This window comes from Zootermopsis nevadensis, unplaced genomic scaffold (assembly GCF_977971745.1).
Source record: "Zootermopsis nevadensis isolate Lab colony 2312 unplaced genomic scaffold, Znev_1.0 Znev_ptg000020l, whole genome shotgun sequence".
NCBI lineage: Eukaryota > Metazoa > Arthropoda > Insecta > Blattodea > Termopsidae > Zootermopsis > Zootermopsis nevadensis.
The window spans coordinates 3,685,311-3,713,087 of NW_028259152.1; the positions used below are offsets into that span (position 1 = coordinate 3,685,311).

The 27,777-nt window shown below is 35.9% G+C and overlaps 4 protein-coding genes across 9 annotated transcripts in view; 2 read left to right on the forward strand and 2 right to left on the reverse strand.

Moving 5' to 3' along the window:
- Positions 1 to 3,560, reverse strand: part of btv (dynein cytoplasmic heavy chain beethoven) — a 78,007-nt gene extending 74,447 nt beyond the window's left edge. For 3 of the 6 annotated variants that reach the window (XM_087352146.1, XM_087352149.1, XM_087352144.1), the window contains exons 1-3: positions 2,766 to 3,166; positions 1,864 to 1,935; positions 571 to 725 (exon numbers count right to left, since the gene is read on the reverse strand). In XM_087352146.1, coding sequence (XP_087208272.1) covers positions 571 to 725; positions 1,864 to 1,915 — 207 coding nt within the window. In that variant the 5' untranslated portion in view covers positions 1,916 to 1,935; positions 2,766 to 3,166. The other 3 variants (XM_087352148.1, XM_087352147.1, XM_087352145.1) reach the window with 3 other exon arrangements.
- Ts (Thymidylate synthase) lies at positions 2,969 to 9,269 on the forward strand. The gene is made up of 6 exons (XM_022057888.2): positions 2,969 to 2,975; positions 3,497 to 3,559; positions 4,179 to 4,619; positions 5,939 to 6,118; positions 7,092 to 7,438; positions 8,587 to 9,269. The coding sequence occupies exons 1-6, from the start codon at positions 2,969 to 2,971 to the stop codon at positions 8,794 to 8,796; spliced, it is 1,248 nt and encodes a 415-aa protein (XP_021913580.2). The 3' UTR covers positions 8,797 to 9,269.
- A 1,708-nt stretch (positions 9,270 to 10,977) lies between these two features.
- On the reverse strand, positions 10,978 to 18,443 carry LOC110826843 (protein ILRUN). Its single transcript, XM_022057894.2, has 5 exons — positions 18,117 to 18,443; positions 17,681 to 17,800; positions 14,628 to 14,857; positions 13,729 to 13,889; positions 10,978 to 12,481 (listed from the first exon to the last, which is right to left on the reverse strand). The coding sequence occupies exons 1-5, from the start codon at positions 18,269 to 18,271 to the stop codon at positions 12,434 to 12,436; spliced, it is 714 nt and encodes a 237-aa protein (XP_021913586.1). The 5' UTR covers positions 18,272 to 18,443; the 3' UTR covers positions 10,978 to 12,433.
- Positions 18,444 to 18,739: 296 nt separating this feature from the next.
- LOC110841427 (uncharacterized) lies at positions 18,740 to 27,691 on the forward strand. The gene is made up of 5 exons (XM_087352151.1): positions 18,740 to 19,534; positions 20,657 to 20,924; positions 23,604 to 23,766; positions 26,430 to 26,727; positions 26,938 to 27,691. The coding sequence occupies exons 1-5, from the start codon at positions 18,919 to 18,921 to the stop codon at positions 27,180 to 27,182; spliced, it is 1,590 nt and encodes a 529-aa protein (XP_087208277.1). The 5' UTR covers positions 18,740 to 18,918; the 3' UTR covers positions 27,183 to 27,691.
- The last annotated feature ends 86 nt before the right edge of the window (positions 27,692 to 27,777 follow it).

Genomic DNA, 27,777 nt, shown 5'->3' on the forward strand with positions numbered 1-27,777 from the left:
GTTTAATGGTAAATTATGGCCTGATTACACAGTAACATTGAAACATGTTGACAAAACGTAATAAATGCTTAACAGCCAATTTGTTGTGTATATGGTAACAACAAATAATACAGCACCCTAAATACACCAGAATATGCACAAGTAATTTGTTAAGCAAGAAAAACTATTCAGTGGCGGGCTGCATCTCAAATAACAACATACAAATTTTTGGGGCTAAGAAATCAGGTCTTGGCAGCCAGTTTAAATCACAAAACCATGAGAAAAGACAATGCAGAAACATTTCATTATCCATGCTCATTCATGCAGTACGTGAAATGATACTATCTCACTGCAGCCACACTGTCACGTGAGTTTCCTACAAAAATTCTGTGCATGCTCTACATATTCATGGCCTTGTAAACATCTTCACTCCTCAAGTTATGTAATACTCAATATAAAAATATCAGTCTTCTTTGCCAGACCCTGTATTATCCATCAGCAAAACATATTATTTATTTAGTGTACAGATTCAGAAGGTGTGTACCCATAACTAGTTCTAAATGTCAGAATAAACTGACATGATATACAAACCTTTGTGTCCAAAGTCATATGAATTCTGGACTGACTTTCATGTGTCATAGCAGACAGGGTGAAACAGCTTGCATCATCTAGAAAGCTGTTGAGATTTACATCATTGCTCAACAGTACACAGATATCTTCTGTTGGTGTAAGTCCAAAATAATTTGCTATATTAAACATAAGAAAAGCAGATTTGCTTGATTTACAGATACTTAATAATTGTAGCAGAAAACAACATTAAATGGGCTTATTTCAAGGTACTACCCCAGAAGGAAGCAGGTTTAAAGCTGAATAAGACAAAAAATCTGGAAGTACATAAGATGTCTGAAATGCCAAATAAGACATCATGAACCAATAACAAAGTCAACTTCATTTCTAGAGTAATATTTATTATTTCCTTTAAAACTTAAAAGACAGGCAAATGTACCCTTTGGGAATGACATTTAAATCATGCACATTTATTACATATAAAGTCTGTCTGCTGTCTAGACATATCAAATGTAATGTAAAATAAGTAGAATCCTCAAAGTATGCAGTTGTACAAAGGAAAATAATGTCGAATTATGACATTTAGGAGTCCACAAATAATACAACCTTCATACACACAAAAGGTAAGTTCATGTATCCAAAACAGATTACAGAGGGCAGAGAGACCTTAAAATGCCACACACTTTCTTCCCACAAAAACCTAGTAACATGAAAACAAACATTTTATATTAGCTTCTATGCCTTCAACTTCTAATGAGATCTATGAACTAACCATACTTTTAGAGAACTCCATTAGATATACACCTCTAGTTACTTACACTTGTAATCAAGTGAATTCTTGATTAATATAACTCCATAGAGGAGAGTCCTTCTTCAGAAACTGGTACATATTCAGGTGGTCAAGAAATTACCTACCTTTCATAAAACTTGAAAATTCATTAGTGTTTATCCCCAGCAGCCTGCCACAGGACCCTATCCCAAGTCAGATGCATTTAATTCATATCCACACAACATATGTCTTAATAATTATTTTAATGCAATACTCCCACACATGCCTAGGTAACATGACCAACCTGCTGTCATACTCATTGTTCAACATACTATTACAGATATCGCCATCATGGGTTTTAAACATTGGCCACGTTCAGTTTAGTGAGACAGTCACTACCTACTCAGCATTCCTTGTTGTCAACATGAAAATACAAAGGGCAGACAATTGGGTGGTACAAAAATAACATTTTATTTCCTCCTCATAAATTGGTGGCAATTACACAAAAGAGGCAACTATATACAAAAACACAGTAATTACACTCCTACCAGCTGTAATGACTATGAAGTCCTTTCGTTCATCGCCAGTAGCTGATGGCATTGTGGGCTTGGAGAATTAAACTAAAAAAGAGAAAAATAATTAGTAAAATTACAGTATTGTACGGATACTCTCAAACTTATGTGACAATTGTGCTCCAAACAAAAGTTGCATAGGGTGAAATCTCATAAATCAAATAATAAAATCCCATCTCCCCTTCCATTCCTCCTCATCCACCCATACAATACTCTACTCCCCCTTCCTCATTCAAACAGCCAGCAAACAATTCACAATAAAGCAAGCACTATAGTTGAAGTCAGTCTAACTTAGGTAAGAACATTAAAATGAAATAATATTTTCTGAAAACGAATATAAAGAAGGATACCCGTACATTTCTCATGTCTGAGATACAAAACAGAAGGGTGGAAAATGTGAGTTGAATGGTTGCAACCGCTACTAGACCTTAGCATGTCTTTAATTCATATGTACATCTAAATCAATGGAACTTTTTGCCTTACTAAATACTTAAGCACAAAGCCTTTTCCTTACTAAAACGAAACCTATTTCATACCACAAGCATGCAATTTGCAAATTAACATACCTCTACAACACTAATACGCAATAAGATCTCATATATTTAATGTGCTCAATTCATTTCTGTAATGTAGTAAAAATTACTTATATGTAATTAACCAGTTCATTACGTTCCATTTTGTATGAAACACGAAACTTCTTGCATGTCTGAACGCCTACTCGAAGCGTTACAGTAACCATGGCAACGATACAGAATGTCCCAAATAGATGTACACACATTCAATGAATTAAATAAATTTTAATGAACTAAACTATTACGTACGTCAGCATTGGCACTCAGTGAATTAGCGAATCTAGTGTGAGTATTAAAAATATTCACCATTAGCTTTGTGGCACAGGTGACTGGTGGGCACATGACTGACAAGGTTAATATTCCATGTTGTAATGTGTATACATTTCTTTGGACATCTGTACGTAAAATATTTTAAATGTTTTCTTGTTTTGGACCCCATTGTATTGGGGGTGGTAGATCCAAGCGAACTTCTTATACAACACACAGCTGTGGAAAGAAAAAAATACTGAATGCCAAGTGAATCCTACTGGAAAATGAAAGAAAGGTTAAAGAAGGGAACATCAAACTGCAATTCTGTCCTATGCCGACTCCTACCAACATAAATAAGAACGGAGAAAATTCCTACTGCCTCGAAAGCTCTAGGTGGAACCTCATATCGTTGGTTTCGGAAGAATTGCTTGGGTATCACCCAAGGGGAATTTAAGAATCTCCCTAACCTTTATATGTCAAAAGTGGCATTTCTTGCATACTAGTGAAAGTATCACAGACATTTACATTTACTAATATGATATACAATTTTAAGGTATATGACGCCAACAGTATCTAGTCGTTTGAAGACATTATTGAACTAACAATTTCGAATTATTCTAGCTTTCACAGTATGCAACGTAGAGCCCTACTGTTTCCGTCGATTTCAGGGGAATCCATTTCCCATTCACGTATCGGCTGTTCGGTTTCAAGTCATCACTTACTATACAAAAATAGAACAGGTTTGTTGATGGGCTACATTGAAGACATAACTTGGACTTTCGGGTAAGAGCCACGACGGATATTTGGTATTAACCAACGTTTCTGCAAACACTGCAATTGCCGTTTTCAAGGTGAGTGATGTGGGGTCATTTCAGAAGGATTTATGTATGGCTCTCACCGGAAGTCATACATTGAATTCCAACCGCGAAAACCTACGGACAAGGATTACAGTGAAGACGGCTAGGCTTGCAGTGCCAACCAGTAACAGGTTACGTATAATCTGAGTTACCGTTTATTAACTGGACAGGCTGTTTGAGGCTAAAAGAGGATGCCCTTAAGAAGCTGGCCAAGTGGACGTAACGATTAGTGATTAACACATATGTTGTTATTTTCTGTGCTCCGTACTGTTTTGATGTCCTGACTGGTCACCCATGTTTTTCCTCAGTTGTGAGGCAAGTTTTAACTGTTCAAGTTGTGCTTTGTGCAAGAGACTACGTCTTCCGCTCACGCAAGACTCCACCCCAATCTAGTTTGCTTTTTGGTTGGGTGACCAGCGTTATCTGCTTAAAGTATATTGTTTAGCAATTTTTGAAGATACACTGACTGATCTTGTATGTCGAATTTCGACGTTGTGCATACTTCTAAGTACACCATTAGTGTCATATAAAATTGGAGGGAAGTTTACAAGAGGGAACAGAAAACTGCCTTCTCCTGGCAAAATGACATCCCCATTGGAATCTTTTTCCACAGTTGAATGTGATGATGGTGAAGTCTGTGCTAGAGAAAACGAAAATACAAGTAACCCTGCTCCGTCTATAGTAGAAATTGAACCTGAAAATGCAGAAGGGCTGGTGCCAGCAAATGAGGAAAAGAATGAGGTAATTTTTACTGGAGATAACAGCGTATTTTCAACCATTAATTATGCAAGGAGTCATGAAAATGAGAAATCATCATTTGACAGCCAGAGTGTAAGTAATCTCTCTGCTTACACCAGCAGCTTGGTTTCAACACACTCTAATTCTGATTATGTTAACACTACAGAAAATATAAACAAAAGTTTTGAACATGAGGAATACCAGTATTTAAGTCATATTGATAGGATCATTAAACATGGCTTCAAGAAGAATGACCGTACTGGAGTAGGCACTTTGTCTTTATTTGGAGCACAGATGCGGTATTCTTTGAGAAATGGTAAGTTAGAGACACTGTAGACAATTTTACTATTTGTAAACATTTTTAAGTAAAGTAAAGTAAAGTTTGTCCCACTATACGCCATGTAGGCGTTTGGGGTGAGTGGAGGTATAGCTCCTCTCTTCCTTGACCCCAGCACTAGATGGGGGTGAGTGGTCAGCATCACGCCCCGGCCGGCTTTACCCCCGGGAAAGGACCCCGGTACCCATTGGAGAGGAGGCTGGGTGGGCCCCAGAGCCGGTCTGGACGCAGAGGCTAGAGGAGAAATCCTCTGCCCCTGTCGGGGATCGAACCCCGGTCGTCCAGCCCGTAGCTAGTCACTATACTGACTGAGCTATCCCGGCTCATAAAGTAAAGTTTGTCCCACTATATGCCATGTAGGCGTTTGGAGTGAGTGGAGGTATAGCTCCTCTCTTCCTTGACTCTGGCACTAGATGGGGTGAGTGGTCAGCATCACGCCCCGGCCGGCTTTACCCCCGGGACATTTTTAAGTGAAACTAATAAGCAGCACGGTTATTGACACAGCCAGGTTTGCTTTTCTCTAACTTTCATTTTCTACTATAACAATTTTCATGTTTGAGCATCCAGCTTGAGCCATTGAATGTCCAAATGTATAGTGTAATAAAAAAAATAATAGACTTTGCTGCTGCTTCTAATTGAGAATTTTGTGAAAAAAATATGTGTTTTGTCATCAGTAGATACAAGTCTTATTTTGGAAGTTGAATGTTAACTTAAATTTTATTTCGTTGCACCATGTACTCTGGTAGAAGTGTACAGATGTTTCAGAGGTGTTCTCTGCCTCCATCATCAGTGATCACCACTAAACTTCTATGAGACTACATGGCACAACAACCCATAAGACACCTATCATCAATTTTATTTAATTTACAATTGAAGTTATGATCATTTTGATCTATAATATGAATTGTAAATAGTTTGTAATTTGAGTTAAAATATAATAGTATTAAACTTACATGGAATTAAAGAATTTTCAGTTATTCTGGCAAGTACATTTACCATTATCTTTTGTCTACCTGGAGGCTGCGAAATTTAACCATGAACTGATTTCAGAGTTTACATATACTTCATCTTGTTTAGGCTGAGCTACTGACTGTTATAAAATTAACCATAAATGCTACCATGTTAGGCATATTCTCAACTAAAGGTTGCAAAAATGTGTCTAAGACACATTTTGCTGATATTTGCTCATCGTGTCTTGTCTCTAAACAGTCAAACGCAGTTAAATGATGAAAATTATATATCTGAACAGCTGTTTTTTTTATTTTGTTACTGTCTCTTAACATAATCCATTCTGACAGGAGTGTTTCCACTTCTCACTACCAAGAGAGTGTTCTGGCGTGCAGTAGTGGAAGAACTGCTATGGTTCATTAGAGGCTCCACAAATGCCAAAGAGCTACAAGAAAAGAATATCCATATTTGGGATGGTAACAGTTCACGGCAGTTTCTTGACTCCCTGGGATTTAGTGATCGAGTTGAAGGTAGGTTTAATTGACTACACAGATTCCATAAAGGAGAGTCCTTCTTGAAAATGTAATAGTTGCTCAGGAAGTCAAGCCCATGCCATTCATGGAACCCAGAGGTTCATTATGAAGTTCAGAAGAGTCTACCAGTGATCCCTATCCTGTGTGTGTGTGTGTGGGGGGGGGGGGGGGGGGGGGGGGGGAAGGTTAGAGGTGCATCAGCTTCTTTGGTTTTGTGGAATGTGGCTTCTCTGTACATATGGATAATTCTGCTTGTGAATTCATTCTATACTCTTCTTCAAAAAATAATGTTATATTGTACATCATTAATATTTAATATAATCTTTTCCTGCCCAGAACTCTGTGAAATAAGTGAATAGAACATTAATACCTGAAGCAAAGTGTGTATTTCTATGTAGGATTTGAGGTTTTCACAGTGGTGAGTCTGAAGATTGCAGTTTTCTGGGTTGTTGCGCCATGTAGTGTGGTAGATTTCCACCAACATTTCAGAGGTCATACTGCCTCCGTCATCAGGGCGATGAATGTGCCAATCGAGCGGAAAGGGCCAGGTTTATAGGGACCGGACAGTAACCTGGCCCTTTTCGCTCGATTGGCACATTCATCACCCTAATGACAGAGGCAGTATGACCTCTGAAACTGTGGAAATCTACCAGACTACACGGCGCAACAACTGAGAAGACTGCAATCTTCTGTGTATTTCTAGTTGTTATAGGCGTATTTTATTTCTTACAGTCTTGCATTCAACAAAAAAGGGAGAGGGGGACTTTTGACCCATTTTATTAATTACTACTTTGAATCTGCTTACAAACTTACAATGGTAACTCGCCTCATGTGAGCAGATATTTTTGCTCCCATATTTTATGGTATTGATGAAGACATTATGATTGCTATAAATAACAAATTGTTCATGTTACTGCTGAGCTAATATTCTTGGTTTCGTCAAGGCTATAATTTTAAATCTTTAATACAGGAGACCTTGGTCCTGTGTATGGATTTCAGTGGCGTCATTTTGGGGCCAAATACATGGACATGAATACTGACTATTCTGGTCAAGGTGTTGATCAATTGCAGCAAGTAATCAACACACTGAAATCTAAACCATATGATCGTCGCATGATCATGTGTTCATGGAATGCCATTGATATACCAAAAATGGCTCTTCCACCATGTCACTGCCTTGTTCAATTCTATGTTGCTGAAGATGAACTGTACTGCCAGCTGTATCAGCGTTCAGCAGACATGGGCCTTGGAGTACCATTTAACATTGCTAGTTATGCATTGTTAACATACATGGTTGCAAAGGTTACAGGTCTAAAGGTATGTACACTTATTTTTATTTAGTGAAATCCTGGTATGAGAGTTCCACATTAAAGTATTCTGACTAAAGAACATACATTAAGGCAAGTCATGTGGCAAGTTGCTATATCTGAGTTGTGTACTCATGTATGAAACAGTTTATACAAATTTGCTGTAAAATTCTCAGTAAATAGAGCTTCAATGGATTTCATTATGCTTCAGCCATCAGGAAGTACAGCGTTCAATCCTGCTTTAATCCATTCAAGCATTTGAAATAGTTTGCATATTCTGTCTGTAAACATGTTCTTTGATGCTTCCCTTCATGTAAAGTGTGCTGAATCAGGTGACCTTTGAGGACAGGGAGGTGGGTTAGAAGTCTTAACAGTCAGTGCATCACATTCTCAAATTCCTGTGATGACGTGGGCTTTTGTTGTAAATTTATTGTAGCAACATTAAAGTGTGGGACTTGATGTCAAACGGCAGTCAGAGGTTAATGCGTGGTTCACATCTACAGTATTCACCTCTCTTGCATTGATGCATGCTTTTGGTCAGTAATCTACTTTCTTAATGGCCATTGATGTATTAAGAATTGGATTTCATATTGCAACTTTGGGATTTATACCTCTTCTGCTTAGCTAAAATATGTGACATCAGTTCCTACCACATCATTGTAATCATTACATTGTCATGGCAACCAGTCCCTACCATAAAGAAAGCACAGTTTGTCTCCATTACAAAGAAAGAATTAATGCAAAACCACCATCCAGAAATTATGATTCAGAATTTGTTAATACTTTTGGAATTTACCCTCTTGTGCTCTACTAAATGATGCAACAGAAGAGTTCCTACTGCATCACCATCAGCAGCAGCTATCTAATAATCATAGGTGAAAGATGTAACAGACAGCAAAGCATAGAGTGCCTAATAATCGTCCTTGCCTGAAAGATGTGACAACATGGATAGGACATTCAATTACATTTTTATTCCATGTCATTTGTAAAGTGCACTTAATAAATGATAACATAATTGTAAAGAGAAAATCAGTTTCATAAATTCAATTTCAAAATGATACATTTTGAATTTCTTGGAAGACATAATGCACTGTGTACATAAGTACTATTTTTTTCAAAGGTAACTTAAACAATACTACTGTTTGTTCTGCTTTATAGCCAGGTGAATTTATCCACACAATGGGAGACAGCCATGTATATCTAAATCATGTTGAAGCATTGAAGGAACAACTGAAACGCAAACCCCGACCTTTTCCATCATTGCACATCAATAAAGAAGTTCAGAACATTGAAGATTTTCAGGTTGATGACTTTGAGTTGTGTAACTACAAACCACACCCAAAGATCAATATGGAGATGGCTGTTTAATTATTCTGTGGAACATGGTTAAATCCATTCAGATACCAAATAAAACTGCACAATGTCATATCCAGATATATATCAGTTAAATTACTAACAGCCCATACAAAAAATTAATATTTTTAGCTGTTCTTTTTATGACCATTATCTAGTACTCAAGAAGTTACAAAAAATTTCAGTCTCATATAAGTCTAAATTTACAATTAATTATTATGAGTGTAGCTTCATTCATGTTTGCTGTTGGGCAGAATATAGCTTAACAGTTACACAACATTGTTCTTCTGAGCAGATCCTACAGATTTGCTTTCCATTAGTTGTGACAAAGTATGCAACAACAAACTTATTATATTTTTCTGTATACCTTTTCTTTCTTTGGACTGTGTCACGGATTTGTGCAAGAGTTCAGAGGTTTGATATTTTATAATAATATGTGTATGCACTTCCAAAATTTGCATAATAAAAACTCTGTAAAAAGCAATTAATTTGAAGAAGTGTTTTATTTATATTTTCCTGCATAAGTTATCCATTTTAAAATAAAGTTTTCTTTTATTCATGAAGTTAAAAAGTAATAAAATATGAAAATGAGAGATTACTAGCACTGCCATTCACAATGTTTGAGAGACTGAAACTGCCAGAAGCATTAAGCAAAGAAATACTGTAAACAATAGTATTAAATGGTTCTAACAAGATAGCACTGAAAGATACCTTGAGAATAAATACATGCTATACTGTGATAAATTGATTATCACTATTAAATACAACATGTTGGATCAGATGTTTCTTGGGTAGAAAAAATTGATGTAATATAGTTATACCATGAAGCAACAATATGTAAGAAGTTGGAAAGATGCAACAATTTTTCACCCAGCTAGCTTCAAAGTACAGTCAAAATTTGCCCAATAACTCTGCCTGCATCAGAAGTGAAACTATGATAATTTGGAGCATTAAAATGTACACAAAATATTCACCAAGAATCTTTCAAGGTAATGGGTGTCTTCTGGGATGTGGTGCCATGTAGTCTCTTCAGAAGTTAACCAACATTTCAGACATGGTTACTGCCTGCATCATCAGAGTGAAATGTGCATCTTGTATAAGACTATAAGAGTTCAACACTGTCATCTTCATACTTACTACCATAACAACCTGAAATATCATTAAGCTTTCATGGTTCTCATCCTGTTGTGCTGATGGTAAATACGTGGTATTTACTCAAGTAATCTTTTAGCTCTACACTGTATTTTGTGAAAAATTAACTGATTTCAATTTTTCTTGTGTAATTTTCATACCCAGTTCTCATGTAATAATACAGTCATGAAGATGTTAATTCTATATAACCTCTTCAGTTAGTAAAGTATTGTAAAAATAACCTTATTATCAAAAGATGGCTGTATTCTGGGTTGTTACACAGTGTAGTAAGGTAGATATTGACTAATGTTTCAGAGCAGCTTACTGCCTCCATCAACAGGGTGCTCTGATGAAGGCAATAAGTTGCTTTGAAATGGTCACTATCTACCAGACTACACTGTGTAACAACCCAGAAGACTGCCATATTAATATACGGTGAAAACCTGAAATGACAACTTTATAAACAATCATTCACCTACTGCTTGTGAAAATAACTGTAATGCCGTGATGTTTTTAAGACTTTGTGAATAATACAATTATGATGCATGTCACTCAGTAAAAGAATGAAAAAATGGTACACTGCATTTAAATTTCCATATTCAGTCATCAAAACCCATGCACAGTTACAAAATAAATATTTGACTTTTATTAGCACATCTGAAGTTTTACTTTGTAAGGTCTATGATACTAACTTCAATCTGTATATAAAACCTGAGTTTCTAATGAAAATAAAATCTCCATGTTTCTGACACCTCACATTCAAATATAAAATTTTAACAAAACTAATGTCATATTCATGTCTGCATACCACCAATCTTCCTGAACACAGACTACATTTCTGAACCCAAGACAAGATCACTATTGTGCATGTGTTTGACACAAAAATGAGACAACTTCAAACTTCACATAAACCTGTTTCCAACCCCAATGAGCATTTCACAAAATCAAGACAAGTTCCATGAGGATAATGGAGCCTAAGTTATATTTATACACTGTAGAACATATTTAAATTGTGTAAAAGCTCTATTCCACATTAATATGTAAATTGGACATTAGTCAACTGAATTTGGTCAGCAGTCATATGTTTTTATTATCCAAGTCTAATGAATGAGTACACATACATTATTTTGCATACTGCAGATGCTTGGGCTAACTTCTGAGCCATAAGATTATCCTGATGTTAACTGAGGGGTTTCTGGGAAAAATGACACAGTCCAAAATTCAACTTTTGGCAAATCAAAAACCTTTCCAGCATCTCAATGTGAAAATTTCTTGGCATCCTTATTCTGTATCAATGCATTTACAAAACAGGATTATAGTTACAGATATGTAGGTGGTTTACTTTCACAGAATATGACAACAAGAAACTCACATTAACTTTTACTTAAAGAATACAGTGGTACAACCAGAAAAAATATATTTCATTACTCATTTTCTTCCAAACTGAAGTGATTTTTACCATAATATTACAACTTTATAGGTACAGGTTTAATCTATAAGATGGCAACACAAACTAAAAATGGTCCACTTTGGACTAATGTAGTTTTTCCTAGTAACCCCTCAATTTTAAACTCTGTGATCAAAAATATAACTTACAAGGACAGCAAACAGCATGTTTAACCTGAAATGACATTTAAATGCCTGGCTACCAAGGAAATACCTTACTGGTCCAGTTATAAGTCAATTTCTAATACAAGGCAACCCTCATTTTCAGAAACCATGAAAAAAGCAGTTTTAAACACTGTAATAAAATGCATTTATAAGGCCATTATGAATTGAGAGCCTATCTATTAATACAAAGACTATGCCTTATAACAGGGTTATCTGGGAAATTCAAAGGAACTAATATGAAGATTATCTTGAATTCACAATGTTCATCCTTATTCCCAATTAGGTCTAGATGAAACAAGGATGTTACAAATAAGAAACCTTACTTTTCATTAATCTTTATAAGTATAAATAAAATGAAATAACAGACAAAAGCTACAAATTTTCAGAAACCACAATGATAATGTATATTATCTGACAAGCTGAACAGTAAGACATGCAAAGATGGTCTCATAAATCATAAGAAAAAACTCTCATGTTGAAGAATAGGACAGTTAATACAAAATTAATTAACAGGTTTCAAAACAGTTAATGAATGGCTGAGCTACAATGCAGTTTATTCTGACAGTATATCACACTAGAATCATATCCCAGCCTTGCATATGAAAAAACAATATTAAAATGCTTGCATCTGTACACAACAAACTGACCTATGCATCTGTAATAAGACTAAAAATTATACCAGGCAACTGTCATTAATGACAACCTAAAAATTATGATGGCATTATCCCATTAACTTCAAATTTTAAGTCTTCTAAATATGGACAACAAATGTAATACTTAAAAGTGAAGAGTAAAAATGATTTTGGTCCAGTTTCTAGATGTAAACATAACTCACACAATCCTTCTTTATACCTAATACAACAGTTCATTATTCTTCATCCATCTCACTCACACATGGCTGATGTAAATGTTAACACATCATGTTGGTATCACCATCTTGCGTCTGCTGCACAGAATCCTGATAATTATAAATTACAGTTTTATAAAATAAAGACCAAAAGGCAACAACAGTAAATTATTTTGTATCATGTGATTTACTGGTCAACATCTTACCCACAACTAGGTCTGATATTTCTTTCCTTTCTTAACCCAAACTAATGTTTCATAAATCCTCTTTTTTTAAGTCAGTTTAACCCCTTCATACACGTGGCCATTTTTCTGAAGGTATTAAACGTACCAACCCGAATCACTTTACTTGTCAGACTTTTTGGGTTCTGACGGGATGATTCTTTCAAATTCTGTCATTTCATTTTATTATATTCCAAAACCTCTTGTTTCATGTTCATCTGTTCCACTTCCTTAACCACCTGTATTACTGAAAGGATTGGAATGGAGGCCAATTTATCAGAAGCAATAAGACTACACTTTTCTTTAAGGGGGTTGTGGAAATTAAACAATTTGTCCTAATCGATACACTCTCTACATTGTATTCAATTTGACTCACATAACAGAGAAACAGAACTAGAAGTTGTGTAAAGAACTAATGATGAATACTTTCATTTTGAATTATTCAATGTATATGATAAGGCTAGAAATTTCTATAAATTAATAGTTAAAATTTAGTGATCCACTTCTGTGCATAATTTCCTCTAGTAAAAAGTCCAAATATATGATATATTTCCTATATATGAATGAGCCACAGAGTAGCCATGATTGTAATTATCAGCATTTAAAGCATGGTTCACACCATCTATAGACATGTGTATGATCTGTCTCCATAAAAAATGTACACGCCTACCTCCAATGTTTCATTAGTTATCACCATCTACATATATTTTTGCATGGCCAAATAGTTGCCTGAACAAAACGTGAACATTATCTAACATAAACTACCACAGAAAACTGCAGGACTTCACATTAAGTGCACTAGTGAAGCTGAAACCTCACAAGTTCATATGGTTTCCACCTCTAAAATGCTAGTTTATTATAAGGTGTGCTCTGGTGAGTATTTCTTTTGTACTTGCTCCTGACTTTCCCATTTATTCAATCTGCACATACAATCATCCTTCGTAAACTACGTGAACTCTGTCTCAGTCTAGATGTAATGTTCATAAGTATGAAATGTTTTATACATCTCACTCAAGGGATAAACTTGGAAATATCCAAAAAAGTAAATGCATCTGATAAGTTTAACCAATGCAACATTACATATAAATAATTTTTACAACTAAATATAAAAATTAGAATAAAATTTTAAGTTCTCACCTGGAACAAGGTCTGACTAGAAGGTCTGCTGGTTGGTCCAAATGGATTGAAATTTGTTTCATCCAGATGGGGTGATGCACCAAGTTCACTAAAATGTGATAACTGTTGTGTGAGAGCCATTGTCCCACCTTCTGCGACCGTCAAAATCGCCCAAATAACATCTGTTTTATACAAACAAAACTGATTACAAAACAGAACCTCATAGGACTTGTTATAAATAGGGTCTGAAGTATAGTATGTGCACACACATCTCAAGTGATTAGATGTTCTAGTTTTAGCATCAAACTTCTGTAAAACTGTTCTCCTCTAAGGAGTTGAACAGAGAAACAATTCTGGTTCATTTCCTCTCTCTAAATATGTAATTTATGAATGGTAATTTCTGATACTTCTTGTAAATATGAAATAAGTGGAGTGGATGAGCAATGACCTCCAATAGGAAATCTTATAAAAACCAGTCCAATGTTTTTTGAATTATCAGATAATACAGCATAAAAATCCTTTCTGTTTAATTATCTTGAGAACCATAAGATGAAGAAGTGTATTGGACATAAAATGTGTTTCATTTTCCATTGAAACTAAAACTGGAATGTGTTGAAAATTTTAGTGAACTCTCTAACATGTGAAAGCTGTGTTTAGGGCAGCATGTACTGCTGAGCAACAACAGATTATCACTTAGCAGCATGTGAAAAGCCTTGTTTATGAAATAAAATCATAAGTGTGCTGCCTGGCTACAACTACAGTGCCACATAAAAAATACAGTGCATACAATTCTCATACCAAATACATTAGCTTTACAATTCCCTTTATTCTAACAACGATATTAAGTCACTTCCTAAACTACATGTATCTTCTCATTAAAAAATGCTATCACTATAACATGTATAAGTATCAGTGCAAACCTCCAAAATATGAGCCTGATGGAGTTGACATTCTCCACTTGCTCTCATAGATGCCAGGCTGTTCTGGACTGACCATATCAACACTCAGATCTATGGTGCAACCAGGACCAACTGGCCGAACTGGTATTCGCTCTGCAGCACACAGCTGATCACCACCACTAAACCGCAAACAACATCCTGGTGGCCAAATCTCATCACCAATATTCTGCACTCGCCAAGTCTTAGTAAACCTATAATGAAACAAATATATTGTTAATATAGACATTACCAACTGACAGTCCACAAAAAACAAAAAATGCAGAATACTTCTGATCATCATCTTCTGGATAGTGTGCCATAGTCTTTTGACCAAAAATCAATGTTTAAAAGCATACTGCATCTATCGTTGGGACTGAAGTAAGGAGGGTTAGAAAATACATGGATGATCAATGACTCCATACTGGCCACAGAAGAGAAAACATGATTCTCCTTAAGAAATCTTTGCTTCCTGAAGATGCTGCACAATGACTGTGACTACATGCTTTGAGGCCACCCGGACTATACAAGTTCCCAGAAATATATAAGAAAGGTGTCCCCTGTAGCTCACACTTACAGTCTTGCAAAATGCCTAGCAGGAATGTTTGGACAAGTCTGTGCAGCTGACCCATAATGTGTTAAATTCTGAGGACTTCATGCACACCTCAGATATTGTCCAGGTCAACCCCAGCAACATCTTCATCAGCTTCAACATCATCACACTTCTTCACCAAGCTGTTGATTGTAGATGCTCTGCATCTACTCAGTTGGCATGTGATAAAGACATCAGACTTTTTCATCGTGTCCTGATATCTTCAGCTTTCTGCTTCTACATCCATTTCTATGAACAATGAATGGAGTGGCCATTTGCTTGCCACTGTCATTGGGTGACTGCCAACATCTTCATAGAGGACATTGTCTATAGAAGTGAAATTTAATGAAAATACTGTCACACTGGCATTCAATGTGATTCTATCTGCACACCATAAATAATGACTTAATAAGCATAATTATCACACTGATTTGGTGGATAATTGTAAGTTTAATATTACTTCAACTATAACTTATTTGATGTAGATTTTGTTTAAAATAAAAAAAAGTTTCAGAATTTTAGGTACAGTATGTAATTTCCTTTTTATATATATATTTAACAACCTCTGGAATTACATTTAATGTGAAACCACCTACATTACTAGGCCAGTTTGGAAGTTGGCCATGTGTTTAGGACAAATCAACTGTAAAATGATAATGTGACTACAACGCTCCCCTCCAGTGAAACAATTCAAATTATTATTATTATTATCTACTTCATTTTTAGTTTATATTAAATTATAGAGATGAGAAAGTAATACAGTCATTTACTATTTACTGTTACTCTATCAGATACAGAAGTTAAATGTGGTCATTATAAATGGTACAGAACTATCAAGGCAAAATGCCAAGCAAGAAAATAACTGTACTGTTGTATGTAATACAAGTATTAGGGTCACCAAATCAAAATAGCAGATAAGAACATCATAAAGCACATATGGAGAAAAATGAGAAATTCAAAATTTTAATCAGAAAATATGAAAGCCACAGAGCATTTGGGAGACCTCAGGGTACAAGGAAGGATCATATTACATGAAATCTTAACAACAGGAAGTGAGAGTGTGAAGTAGATTCAACTCGCTCAGGTGAATGTCCAACAGAGGATTCTTGTGAACATTATAATACAAATGTATGTTCCATAAAAGTGTTTAATTTCTTGATCATCTCAGCAAATATTAGTTTCTCACAAAGACTTTGCCCAGAATTCCCATTTGAAATAAAGAAACAAAGTAAATAATATTTGTTGTTTCCTCTTTTATTTCTGGAAAGACAACAGTATTGGTCTGTAAACATATTCTGAGTTTAGCTGCGGGTTAAATAAACTACTGTGCATTGGGTAGGGGACTGAAACATCACTGATAAAAGTGTGTCTACAGGAAATCAAGTTCCAGAAAAAGACTTACTTGGAACACAATTCATTCATAACTACAATGACACTTAACATAACCACTGGAGCTTACAGATTAAATATAGCACAAAACTTTTTATATTTCTGTAAATATAAGCCGCATAATTGCTAAGTATTTATTAACAGTATGATTAAACATGATCAACTCTTCTGAAGTAAATTTTTTCTTGGAATATGTTGCTGTAACTGTTGTGTATTTCTGTTCTCTGAATGTGATGTATTGCACTGTTTATTACATTAAAGATTAATTCTATTATACATTCCCAACATCAAATTTTTAACTATTTGGATAAATCTGAAGTAATTTCAATATAATGCACTGATCTTATCTCTTAGTTATCAATAATGACTGAATCGAAAGCATCTCCTTAAGTTTTATAAAATTCTTACTGCACCTCACGTTACAGCACAATATCAGATTAAATGATAAAAATTACATTTCAAAACCTAAATTTTAATACAATGACAATTAATGGTGCCATTAACAAGAATTCTAATCTCTTTGGCCCCACCTCTTCTAACTAAATTTGGGCATACAATCGTAATGCCACCCCAGGCACTTCTGGAAGGTAGGAAGAGCAGTAACTGATCAAATGTCCCTCTACCTCACTATGTACTGATCCATACACCACAAATGCAATGATGGCCAGAATGTAAGGAAGATAATGTAAACATATATACTTGTACCATATGGACCCCACATCAAATACCACCACTGGTAAACATAATTTACAACAGCAAGTCATTAACATGTGAAGAACATAGTTGCTGATCATGCTGCATTGTTCAACACCTCCTTCATAAATAATTAAGCATATACATGGCACATATTTATTGATGATACCTACTTGAGTAGTGTATGATAAATTACCATCTTAAATCTGGACCAAATGTGAGACAAGTACTCTTGACCTATTTTCAAATTTCACTGCAACTATCCAAAGGAAATATCCGAAACTAGGCAGAATCAAGAATTAAGTAATACTTATAAAAGTGAAATATCTTAAATGAAGTGTCTTACTTGTATTTGCATACTCACTTTGTACAAGGCGGTATACTTTCACCTTCTCCAATTGTAACATCTTTCACTAATGACATTGAAGGCAATTTGTATGGAGATTCAAAGTCAAAATACGAGCAAACGGCACCCTGTAAGTTCCTGAAATAAAACTTACAATTAAAGTACAAGCAATATAATTTTTGGTTATAAAGTTACAGTTTTTGGAATATTAAACCTGTGTAAACCCTACTTATTCAATGATTTCAATTTTCACTTCACAAGTAATTTTAAGAGAAGTCTATGGGAATACAAGCAATGTAACATTAACTATAATGCGCTTTAAAATAAAAGTATTTGTATTCTGATGCTACAGGTTATTTCATGTCAAGGACTAATCGGGTACACGTAACAAAGCATGTGTACTATATTGAAACAAGTTCATGACAACTGTCACAATTGTATTTAATTCACGTACCAGTTATTCATGTCCAAGAAGAATGCAGCAGCCGTTTCATTCAGATTATTTCCAACCAATATTTGTAACTGCTTTACTAATTCATCCCTATCTGTTGTACCCAGACAGCTGAACTGCTGAAGAAGAGTTTGATCTAAATCGTTGTCTACGTCCATAGTTATGTTTCATTAATTAAGTGTTGAATTTAAAATAAACCCCCTATAATGAATTATCGGCACCTAACAGAAATATCTGAACTTTTAATGAAGTAAAGTTAACATTTGTTACACGATGAATATGCAGTATCACAGACGAAAGCAATCACTTCTCCTCATATATGGTCTACTTTTCATAAGTTAAATCCATTTTCATCTGTGTTTTGAGAGTTACAAAGCAGAGATAATTATAAGGTTATCAAAGAGTAACTAAACACATTTGTACCAGAAAAAATGGTAAATTATTAGACAGCACAAAAATATTAGCATAGGAACTAAGCGAATTATGGTTTTTTGTTTTGTTTTTGAAATTGTAAGTTAATCAAATATAATTTATATAGATTTTAAGAGCAATAAATACTCTTGGTTAACCCGCTGTGAACGTTCCATACCTAATAGAAACTAGCCAAACTAATGCCTCCTCTTGACACCAGAGGACTCGGGTCATACCACATTGTTTTGTCTATCGGCAATGTTCCTCACATTGTTGTTGGGTGTCATACACGTCAAAAGCTAGGACCCAAGGCGGTAAAAAGTTATTGTCGCTGTAGGTTTATTGGAAGTTTGTTTCAAACTTTCACTGTAAATTGTTCAAAACTGTGTAAGTGATGGGTCCAAAAACTGAAGTAAATATGAATACTGAAACATCGGTAGATATGCCAAAGTCCAATAAAACAGCGGATGAACAGGCTGTTCAAAGAGGGAAGAAAAAATCATGCGAAGAAATAGAGTCAATCGAAAATGAAGATCAAAATGCGTGTGCAAAAATACGAAGAACTGGAGAAGAGTATTTAAACACAGAAAATTGTAGCCTTCCAACCAGACTTGAAGTAATAGTTTTAAATGGAAAGTGGGATAAAAAACAAACATTTCATTCAAAGAATGCGGATATGCAGTGCATAACAATACAGGATCTTGATGTGAACGAGATGTGTATTCCGCGGATTGAAAGTGGTGGAATAGAAATTACCCTTGAAAATATTGATAGTATTTTTAAGCAGTTCTCCGAAAGTGCTACTTGTATGAATTCAAATCTAGATTTTTCAGAATCTATTCCATTAACGGAACATTCAGAGACGGAATGTAAACATATTAATGATACCGAAAACAATTGTGATGATAATCTTTCATGGCTTATAAATTTTAAAGTTGGTGCGTTGTTTAATGCTGCTGAAGCCGAGCATGTTCATGAAGGACGAAGAGAAGAAGAAATTACAAACCCAGGTATATGCTGGAAATATTGATAGATTTGAGTGTGCTTTAATCTTTACATTCTATAATAACTAACTCTACAGTGCAGTTTTCTTTGTGGAAACATTAGATTCCCACATTTTATACGGCCCTAATCATTACATTACTATTTTCACAGTAAACACCTTTGAAAGCCAACTCCCAACGTCAAATTCTATTTCTCTGAATACCATGATAGAAAGCAATATTAATATTACTTTATAATAGTGTATAACGGGAATGATCTTCCACATGTTCATACATAAAATAAATTATTTTATTTTTTACTGTCAACTTCCGTAAGTTTCGTCCGACCAACATTTTTACGATATGGAGTTAACAAACGTTACCGTGTAGTGGTTGGTATTCCTTCTAAGTGCTCTGGAGGTTACAAGGTTCAAATCTCGGCTGATAGACTGCCTATTTTAAATGAAATTCATCGTGGTTTCTTACAGCTTTTCCGGGTGATTATTGGAATAGGCCGTTAATCAGGACACAGTTGTGTTCTCCAACGCCTTCTGTTATATGAACATTACAAAGTGTTAGTTTCATTTAGGCACACTTTAAAGCATAATACATAAAAACCTAGATAATGTTTTACATAGAAGCATATCTTGTGAGTCTCTTACAAATTTTTATTTTGATCATCAAACGGTTTTGCAACTTCAAAGCTTATGTCGAATATTTCATAACCTGGGTTCCTTACATTCCGCTACCACAGTCACTATGTTATTCTTTCATGTAAATATCATTCCTTAATCTGAAACCGGTAACTTGTTAATTTCTGTGTATATAGATAGATATGGATGTCATTTATACGTTTTTATTTAAAGACGCTTTCAGTAGCTCAGGCTATAGCTTATTGCGTAGAATGTTAAGGGTAGTTAATGAATAATGAACAGGAAGGGGTGTGAAATAAAGCGTAATAAACCCTAAATTTGCCAGGAGGAACTGAGAGAAACCAAAATAAATTCAAGATATGTGGTTTCTGAGAGATCAGAACCGCCAACCCCTAGAATTATGACTCAGGATTGCTAACCACTCAACCTCAACGCCCAGTTACGTACGGATATTTTATGTTCGTGTAAGTATAAAATGCTATTTCCTTTGTTTAAGGTGCCAGAAAAACCCGAATCCCAGACGTCGGCTTGGCATCTTCGTGCATTGGAACAACAAAGATCTCTGCCCGTCGTGGCCGGTCGTTGCTTTCAGCTACTAATGTTGACGTGACAAAACCACAATCCAGTGAACATAACATGAAACTAAACAATGAAAATCGTTACTCGGAGTTTACGAAACCACCATACACATACACTGAACTGATTGAAGAAGCTCTTCAAGAGAAAGGAGAGCTTACGGTATCTGAAATCTACCAGTGGATTTCGTAAGTGGACTAAAGCATGATCAAATATATCTCTTGATGCAGTGTTTGAGTATACTACAAAATATATTTATTCAGATCGTTTATCTATTTATTCACTGTAATTATTTAACGACGTGGATATGAAGAATTGAAATGAGAGCAACTTCCTTACCTTTGTTTCGAGACTCATACTGCCATCGAAGTTGCCAGAACAGTGCATTTACGCAGTAACCAATCCCCTCTTTTTTAAATCAGGAATGCTGGTGAATTAGTAACGACCTAGATCAGTATTTGGGTGGTAAATTTTTTTTTTAAAAATGTTGGCCTTGTGAACGGTTAGTTCAGAGGTTCTGCTTGGTATCTGCCCGGTTTTAATCTAAACCGGATACAGACTGGCTCTCCTCAGTTATACGTGCGAATGATGGGAGAATATTTGTTAATGAACTACGACACTTTCCTCTTGCGTCGCTTGTGTGTTTAGATTCAATGGCCATATACTATTCCTCATTTCGTATTATATAATATTGGTAGATGATGCAAATATCAAGGTTTGTTCTCTTATGTTATAATATCCAGAAATTGTGCTCTTACGTGTAAGTTATAATATCAGAGAAGACTCGCTCTCTGTCATCTTTATTTATATTCTTTTTCCGTGTTCCTTTTCCGGTTTTTTTCCGTACTGGGAACTCCGAGCCGTAAGCATTTCGATTAGTTATTAGCAAAAGTATTAAAGAGTGATTGGTGTAGTAATTGACAAGAGGGTTTAGATTGGGTTCATACGTCACTAGCAAGTGAATTTCCCGTTATTTAACTGATATTTTAGCTTCTATTTTAATATACCCTGAAGTGTTGACAGTGTCTGTGGGTCAGAATTAATCTTACCCGTTTCCCAGTTAAAACGCACTAACATCATTTAGACTAAACCTACCATCGTTCCTGTTTAATTCGTAGCAAAATTGAGACATTAAACAATCCAGAAAACAAACAAAAATAGTTTTGAATGCGAAGCATCTCATCTTACAGCACATCTATATGTAGTGAAATACAACTGAACGCCATTCAGCATGATAGAACACCTGGTCGGGTGACTGCAGACTTTTTCTTCATGGTCAGTCAATATCTAGTACCTAGCACGGAGTGCGGGATACAAGGGGTCTCACATCCCTTCTCTTCCACACAAATAGGCTTATGAATAGATCGGGCAATTCGCGTTATAGCATCCAGGGAACTAAACATTGCCCCAGAAGTACTGAAGCATAAAAACATGAACTCCTTGCATACTAGTCGGCACACCAACGAAAGGAAACGACAAAGGTCCTGATAAATTTTACGAGCAAGACATAAAATTCATTCAAACTCGTTTGTTGTCATCAGACGGTACTGAAATGTAAAATGCAAAGTAGGCCTACTTCTCATGCCAAGGAAACTGCCCTTATTCAGATCGTGACTGAACCTACTATCGTTTTGGGGTGTCTTTAAGGCGAGTGAAATGTACGATCACAGGGATGAACTGTTTTCTTGTATGCATACAAGACGGGGGGGGGGGGGGGTGCGTTATTCAGAACCACGAGATTTTCACAAGATTTCTTTGTTTTTGGTGCTCTAACTTGTTATCTGTTACATGTGTGCCAAGTTTTAAATCTCAGTTCCATGTGAAATAGCGAAAGGGAGTGACGAGCTTAATGATGCTTGATATAATTCAAAACAATAGGGTATATGATCAAAATTGAGTCATATGCAGTGTAATGTGAAGTTTATTTGCCTTTTTATTTTCAAAAACTTACAAGATGGGTTTACCTGTGGGTATATTCAGGAATATTTCACTGTTATTTCTACATAATATATCTGTAATGCTATTAAAATTATCTGTCCAAACGATTCCTGACTTTTAACGGTCATTGAACTTCTGTCAAAGCAGCAATGAAGTCTCATAACCCGTTGCTTTTTTGGTGATAGGGGTCATTATCATTGCAATTTACGTAAGCTAAAAACAGATGGTAACCCGCACGAGTTCCGCAGACTAAAACCTGAAAATATTAAAAAATAAACAAACAAAATATAATATTAGTAAGAGCTAGCTGGATCTATGCTCGCGGTAATTTCAATATCGAAACTGTACGATACCGCTCATAAGGGGCATAGCCAATGGGTGATGCAAGGTTGGTTATTGTTTCTCCCTCATATCAGCACGCGGCCGCTGGGCCTTCCACGCCACCTGCCTGCGCATGTCACACGGAACGGAATGTGCGTGAGTCTTTGCAGTGGCGAGTGCATGAAATAATATACAGCAGCGGCGGAGCGCGACTTTTCAAAAGTTTTGGTCAAATCCCGGGGCGGCGGGGTATCGTGAAAGTCTTGTCAAAATAACATTGTACAATGCACCTATGGAAATTTGAGCTAAAAATTAATAAGGTTGAGGTATGAAAGTACAAGAAAATATAAACAAAGGCAAAATTGTTAGCAACTACTGGGCTTACCACGTTTTATTACACCTGGTACTTCCGTTCCATACGTATTTTGAAGTGAAAATATCTATCAGTCACAGAAATTTGGCCTGGTTCAGAGTCTTGAAGATCAATTTTGTACCAAGATCCAGAAAAAATGGCTTACTTAGTTTCTGTTAAATATCAGAAATCCCTCTGATAATATATGTTCACTCTGTATATTGCATATAATGGGTTTTGTTACATTTTATTACAGGGAACACTTTCCATACTACAAGGCGAATGATGATAGATGGAAGAATTCAGTCCGACATAATTTATCAATCAGCCCACATTTCCGGAAAGGTCGCAAAGCACCACATGGAGCAGGTCACCTTTGGACAACTGCAAACAAATATGAAAATTTCAAGACAACCCTAGTAAGAATATGTCAAATTTTAAATTTACTTTCAACATGTGTCTTGATTTTGGTTGCTGATAAATTTATAAAGTTTTTGAGGATTATTTTTGGCATTAAGTAAAAATTACAGCATGAAAAAAAGTTTATGACTTTGTAACAAGAACTAATTAACCCTTAGGCGTATATGTCAGTATAATCTGGTAACGCTCGAGGGCATTTAAATCGTCGCTAGCCGTATAAGTCAGTGCAGTGCACGCCCGGCTGTTAGCCTAATTCCTGCAGCCCACAAGTATGGAACTAATAACGACTGATATATGATGTTTGTAGTTTATCTGTTGCGAAAAGAATGCTCTCTCTGTTCATATAGGACTAGCTTTGTATTTCATGCGGCTGGGACGGTCAATCTAAATATAACTGCTTGACCTCAAAAGTTATCGGGACTTGCCTCTCAACACGTGGTGTTTGTTTGTGAATGCAGGTTATTCATTTTATCAGTGTCGGATGTATCATATGATACAGCCATAATTCCTGGAACTAAAGAGAGAGGAAAAAAAGTCGTATCTGAAGCATTCAAGACTGATCAACGTCGCTTTGTATATGCGTTCTGCATGTAACGGTGTGTCCGAAATAAGCAAATTTTATCATACCTATACTCAGAAGTATATCTAGGAAGGCTTCTTAGAAAGAGACGGTTGAATGCATCACTGTATAATGAATTGCTAACCTTCAGTTTCTCAGACAGCTGATAGAGTGCGGTAACGGCGCATATTTCTGACACAAGAAAGAATGCTGCAGCCTCCAATACATTACGGAGTGTGTATTAAGCACGAGAAAAGGATAAAATCTATTTATTGGGGTAGTGTTGTTTTTTTGATGACGTTTCAAATACAGCCATACGAAACTCAACGTCTAATCCGCATCTACCATTGCTCACACACAGGGCGTTCATATTATAAGGTAAGATTATAAATCCAACATTTTAAGAGTATTTCAGTGAAAATACATAATTATATCTCACATAGTTCGAGCGTTATGATAAATAAAGTGTTTTAGAGCAAAATTTAAATGGCCATTCAGACGCAATTATCGCGGCTCGAGCTCTGTCGCGGTATTTAAATTTTCCGCGTCAAAAGCAGACAAATGAATTGTAATAACAAGAGACACAAACGTAATACATAATAACATCGTTAAATATGCCAGTTATATATTTATTATGTTTGATGACAATTTTGTAAATTTTCAGTCAACAAATCTTCAAATTCAGATCGTTAAGTCATACAGATTGAAATTCATAATTTTCACAAACTTCTGCACCTGGATACAGGAAATTCAAAGAAAGAAATTATTTTAGGTTGGTCCAAAGACTTATTTTTCAAAATCTTTTTAAAGAATCATCCATAAATTGTATTTTATTTATTTATAGTTTATTTAATTATACTTTCAGTAGTGCATATTATATAGTATTGAATGATAAGGATACTGGAGGGGCTGAGGACAACCACAAAAAACCTGTGTGGATAGCTGGAGTCAGGACTAAAATTTGATACCAGGACCTCTCTAATGCTAACCATTCAGCCCTGACACTTGATATATAACCCCTAAACAAGTTTTCTCTAACAGGAATATAAAGAAGTTCAGCTAAATAAAACTGGAGTACGAGGTGCGATCGGAAAGTTCCCAGACTGTGTCAATAGAGGGCGAACCGGATGTAGTACGAGCTTCTGCCGCTAGGGGGTGCGGCCTACATTCAAAGTGAATCAGTGTGCCAGCCGACATCATCGAATTAGCATTTGTTTCTTAGTTACGGGCGTTTTGGTAGTCCATTACACCGACCCTCCTGCGATTTCGGAATGGCGGATTTTCATGAACAAATCAAATTTTGCCAAAGACTCGCCAAAACGGCTACGGAAACCTATGAAATGCTAAAGCAAGCATTTGGGGAGTCCGCAATGGGTCGTGCACAAACTTTTGTGTGGCATTCACGTTTTAAAAATGGCCGAACCTCTGTCGATGATGACGAGCGTTCTGGACGACCATCTTCGAGCACAACGCCCGAAAATGTTACGAAGATCGACGTCGTACTATCAACGACTTGTGCGACATTGTTGGGATAGGCTATGGGATCTGTCAGCTGATTCTAAAGGAAGAACTCATCATGACACCGCGCCAGCGCACACCGCCCTCAAAGTTCGGCAGTTTTTGGCCTCAAACACCATGGCCGTCATCCCGCACCTTCCTTATTCGCCGGATTTAGCTCCGTGTGACTTCTTCCTCTTCCCAAAGATGAAAATTCAGCTAAAGGGAAGGAGATTTGAGACGATAGACGAGATTCAGGCAGAATCGCAGATGGTGCTTGACAGGCTGACAAAGAAAGATTTCCAGGGATGCTTCCAGGCTTGGCAGCGGCGCTGGGATCGTTGTGTTCACTCCCAGGGGAACTACTTCGAGGGTGATGGATGAATTTAATACCTGAGATAAGTGTACGGGTTTTTATAGGCGCAGTCTTGAAACTTTCCGATCGCACCTCGTACAGATAAGTTTGATCTCAAAAAAGGTTAACATCAGATATTAAAGTTTTCATTATTTTCTGTCTGAACTTACATGCTGGACAGTTAAATTACAATTTTTGTGTGTTTATGTGAATTGAATTGTCTTGCACATTAACATGTCTTAAATCTGTAGGAAACAAGACAGCATCAGTTCATGTCTAACATTACAACATTAGATGAAGTTGAAAAAGCCACAGCCAGTATACAGGATGAGGAAAATCAAGATGTTCATAAGGAAGTGTTGCTTTCTATTACTGATGAAAACTGTGTGGAAGAACAAGAAACTTCAATCTATACGCCCTTAGTCTCGAGTCCTCAGCAACGGGTCAGTCTTGATCAGTCTGCTGAAGAGATTCTCAGTGGAATCAAAAAGAATGTTGAGGTACAATACCTCACTCCTCTAACAGAAACGACATCTCCAAAGGAAACAGGTACGCACATACAAATGCAAACTTCAGCACGTATGTCTTATACAGCAACTAGCGGTAATATGTAAGGTGCTGGACAGTTTTCACTGGTCACCACTAAAATATGATTTGAATAGTTCTAGAAACCCTTTAGGAACTGGTGATGGGAATCTCCTACATGTACTTATAGAGAATTGACTTATAAAAAGTGTCTAAAGAGAAATATTGTTTCAGATTTTCTGAACCCAGTGTCAAAGGATGTAGCCATAGAAGAATCAGGTCTACTTGAGGAAGTGCCCGACATAGATTCTTCCCATCTGCTAAGTGACCTAAATTCAGCCACACTTTTGCAAACCATGAGTGAAGCAGAAGTCGGCACATTTGATACTATATTTTCTGACGAGATAGACTTCCAGTATTATGAACTCTCATCCCCACCACCACAATTACAAACTGAAAAAGTAAGCAGTGCAATGTAATGAAGGTACAAGAAAACAAAGCAATATTTAATTCTTCACAGACCACCAGGATGGGGAAAATTGTATTATCCTTGATTGAAATTTGTTTTGCAATCAACAAGCTTAAATGACAGAAATTCAAGTACAATGGGGCTTTGAACCATAATAGAAGTTCTAATAATACTTCTGTCATTAGTGAATGAGATCCATCAACATTCATACATATTAGTATTCTTCTGACTTCAAAGTTATCATTGATACTATTTATAAGCAGTAAAACTGCACTTAAGAAATACTTATGTAATATTTTATACGTTATTATTGTTAGTATAGATTATGTGTATTTTTGACTAACTTAAAATGACACAAAACAGAGAAGGACCTAATGTTTGTGAAGTGCCAATGACACAATTAGTGGCACAATATAAATAAATTCTGAAATCACTGTAAATACCTGATACATATTTATGCCTTTTTATTATTTGTAGTTTTTTAATAAATACAGAATGAATCTGGTGCTGTAATTCTTATTCAATGTATTTCTTTCCTGTCTGTGCATCATAAGTTGCATATTATGTTTATTTTAATCATAGCTCCTTACATCCTGTTTTTGAGT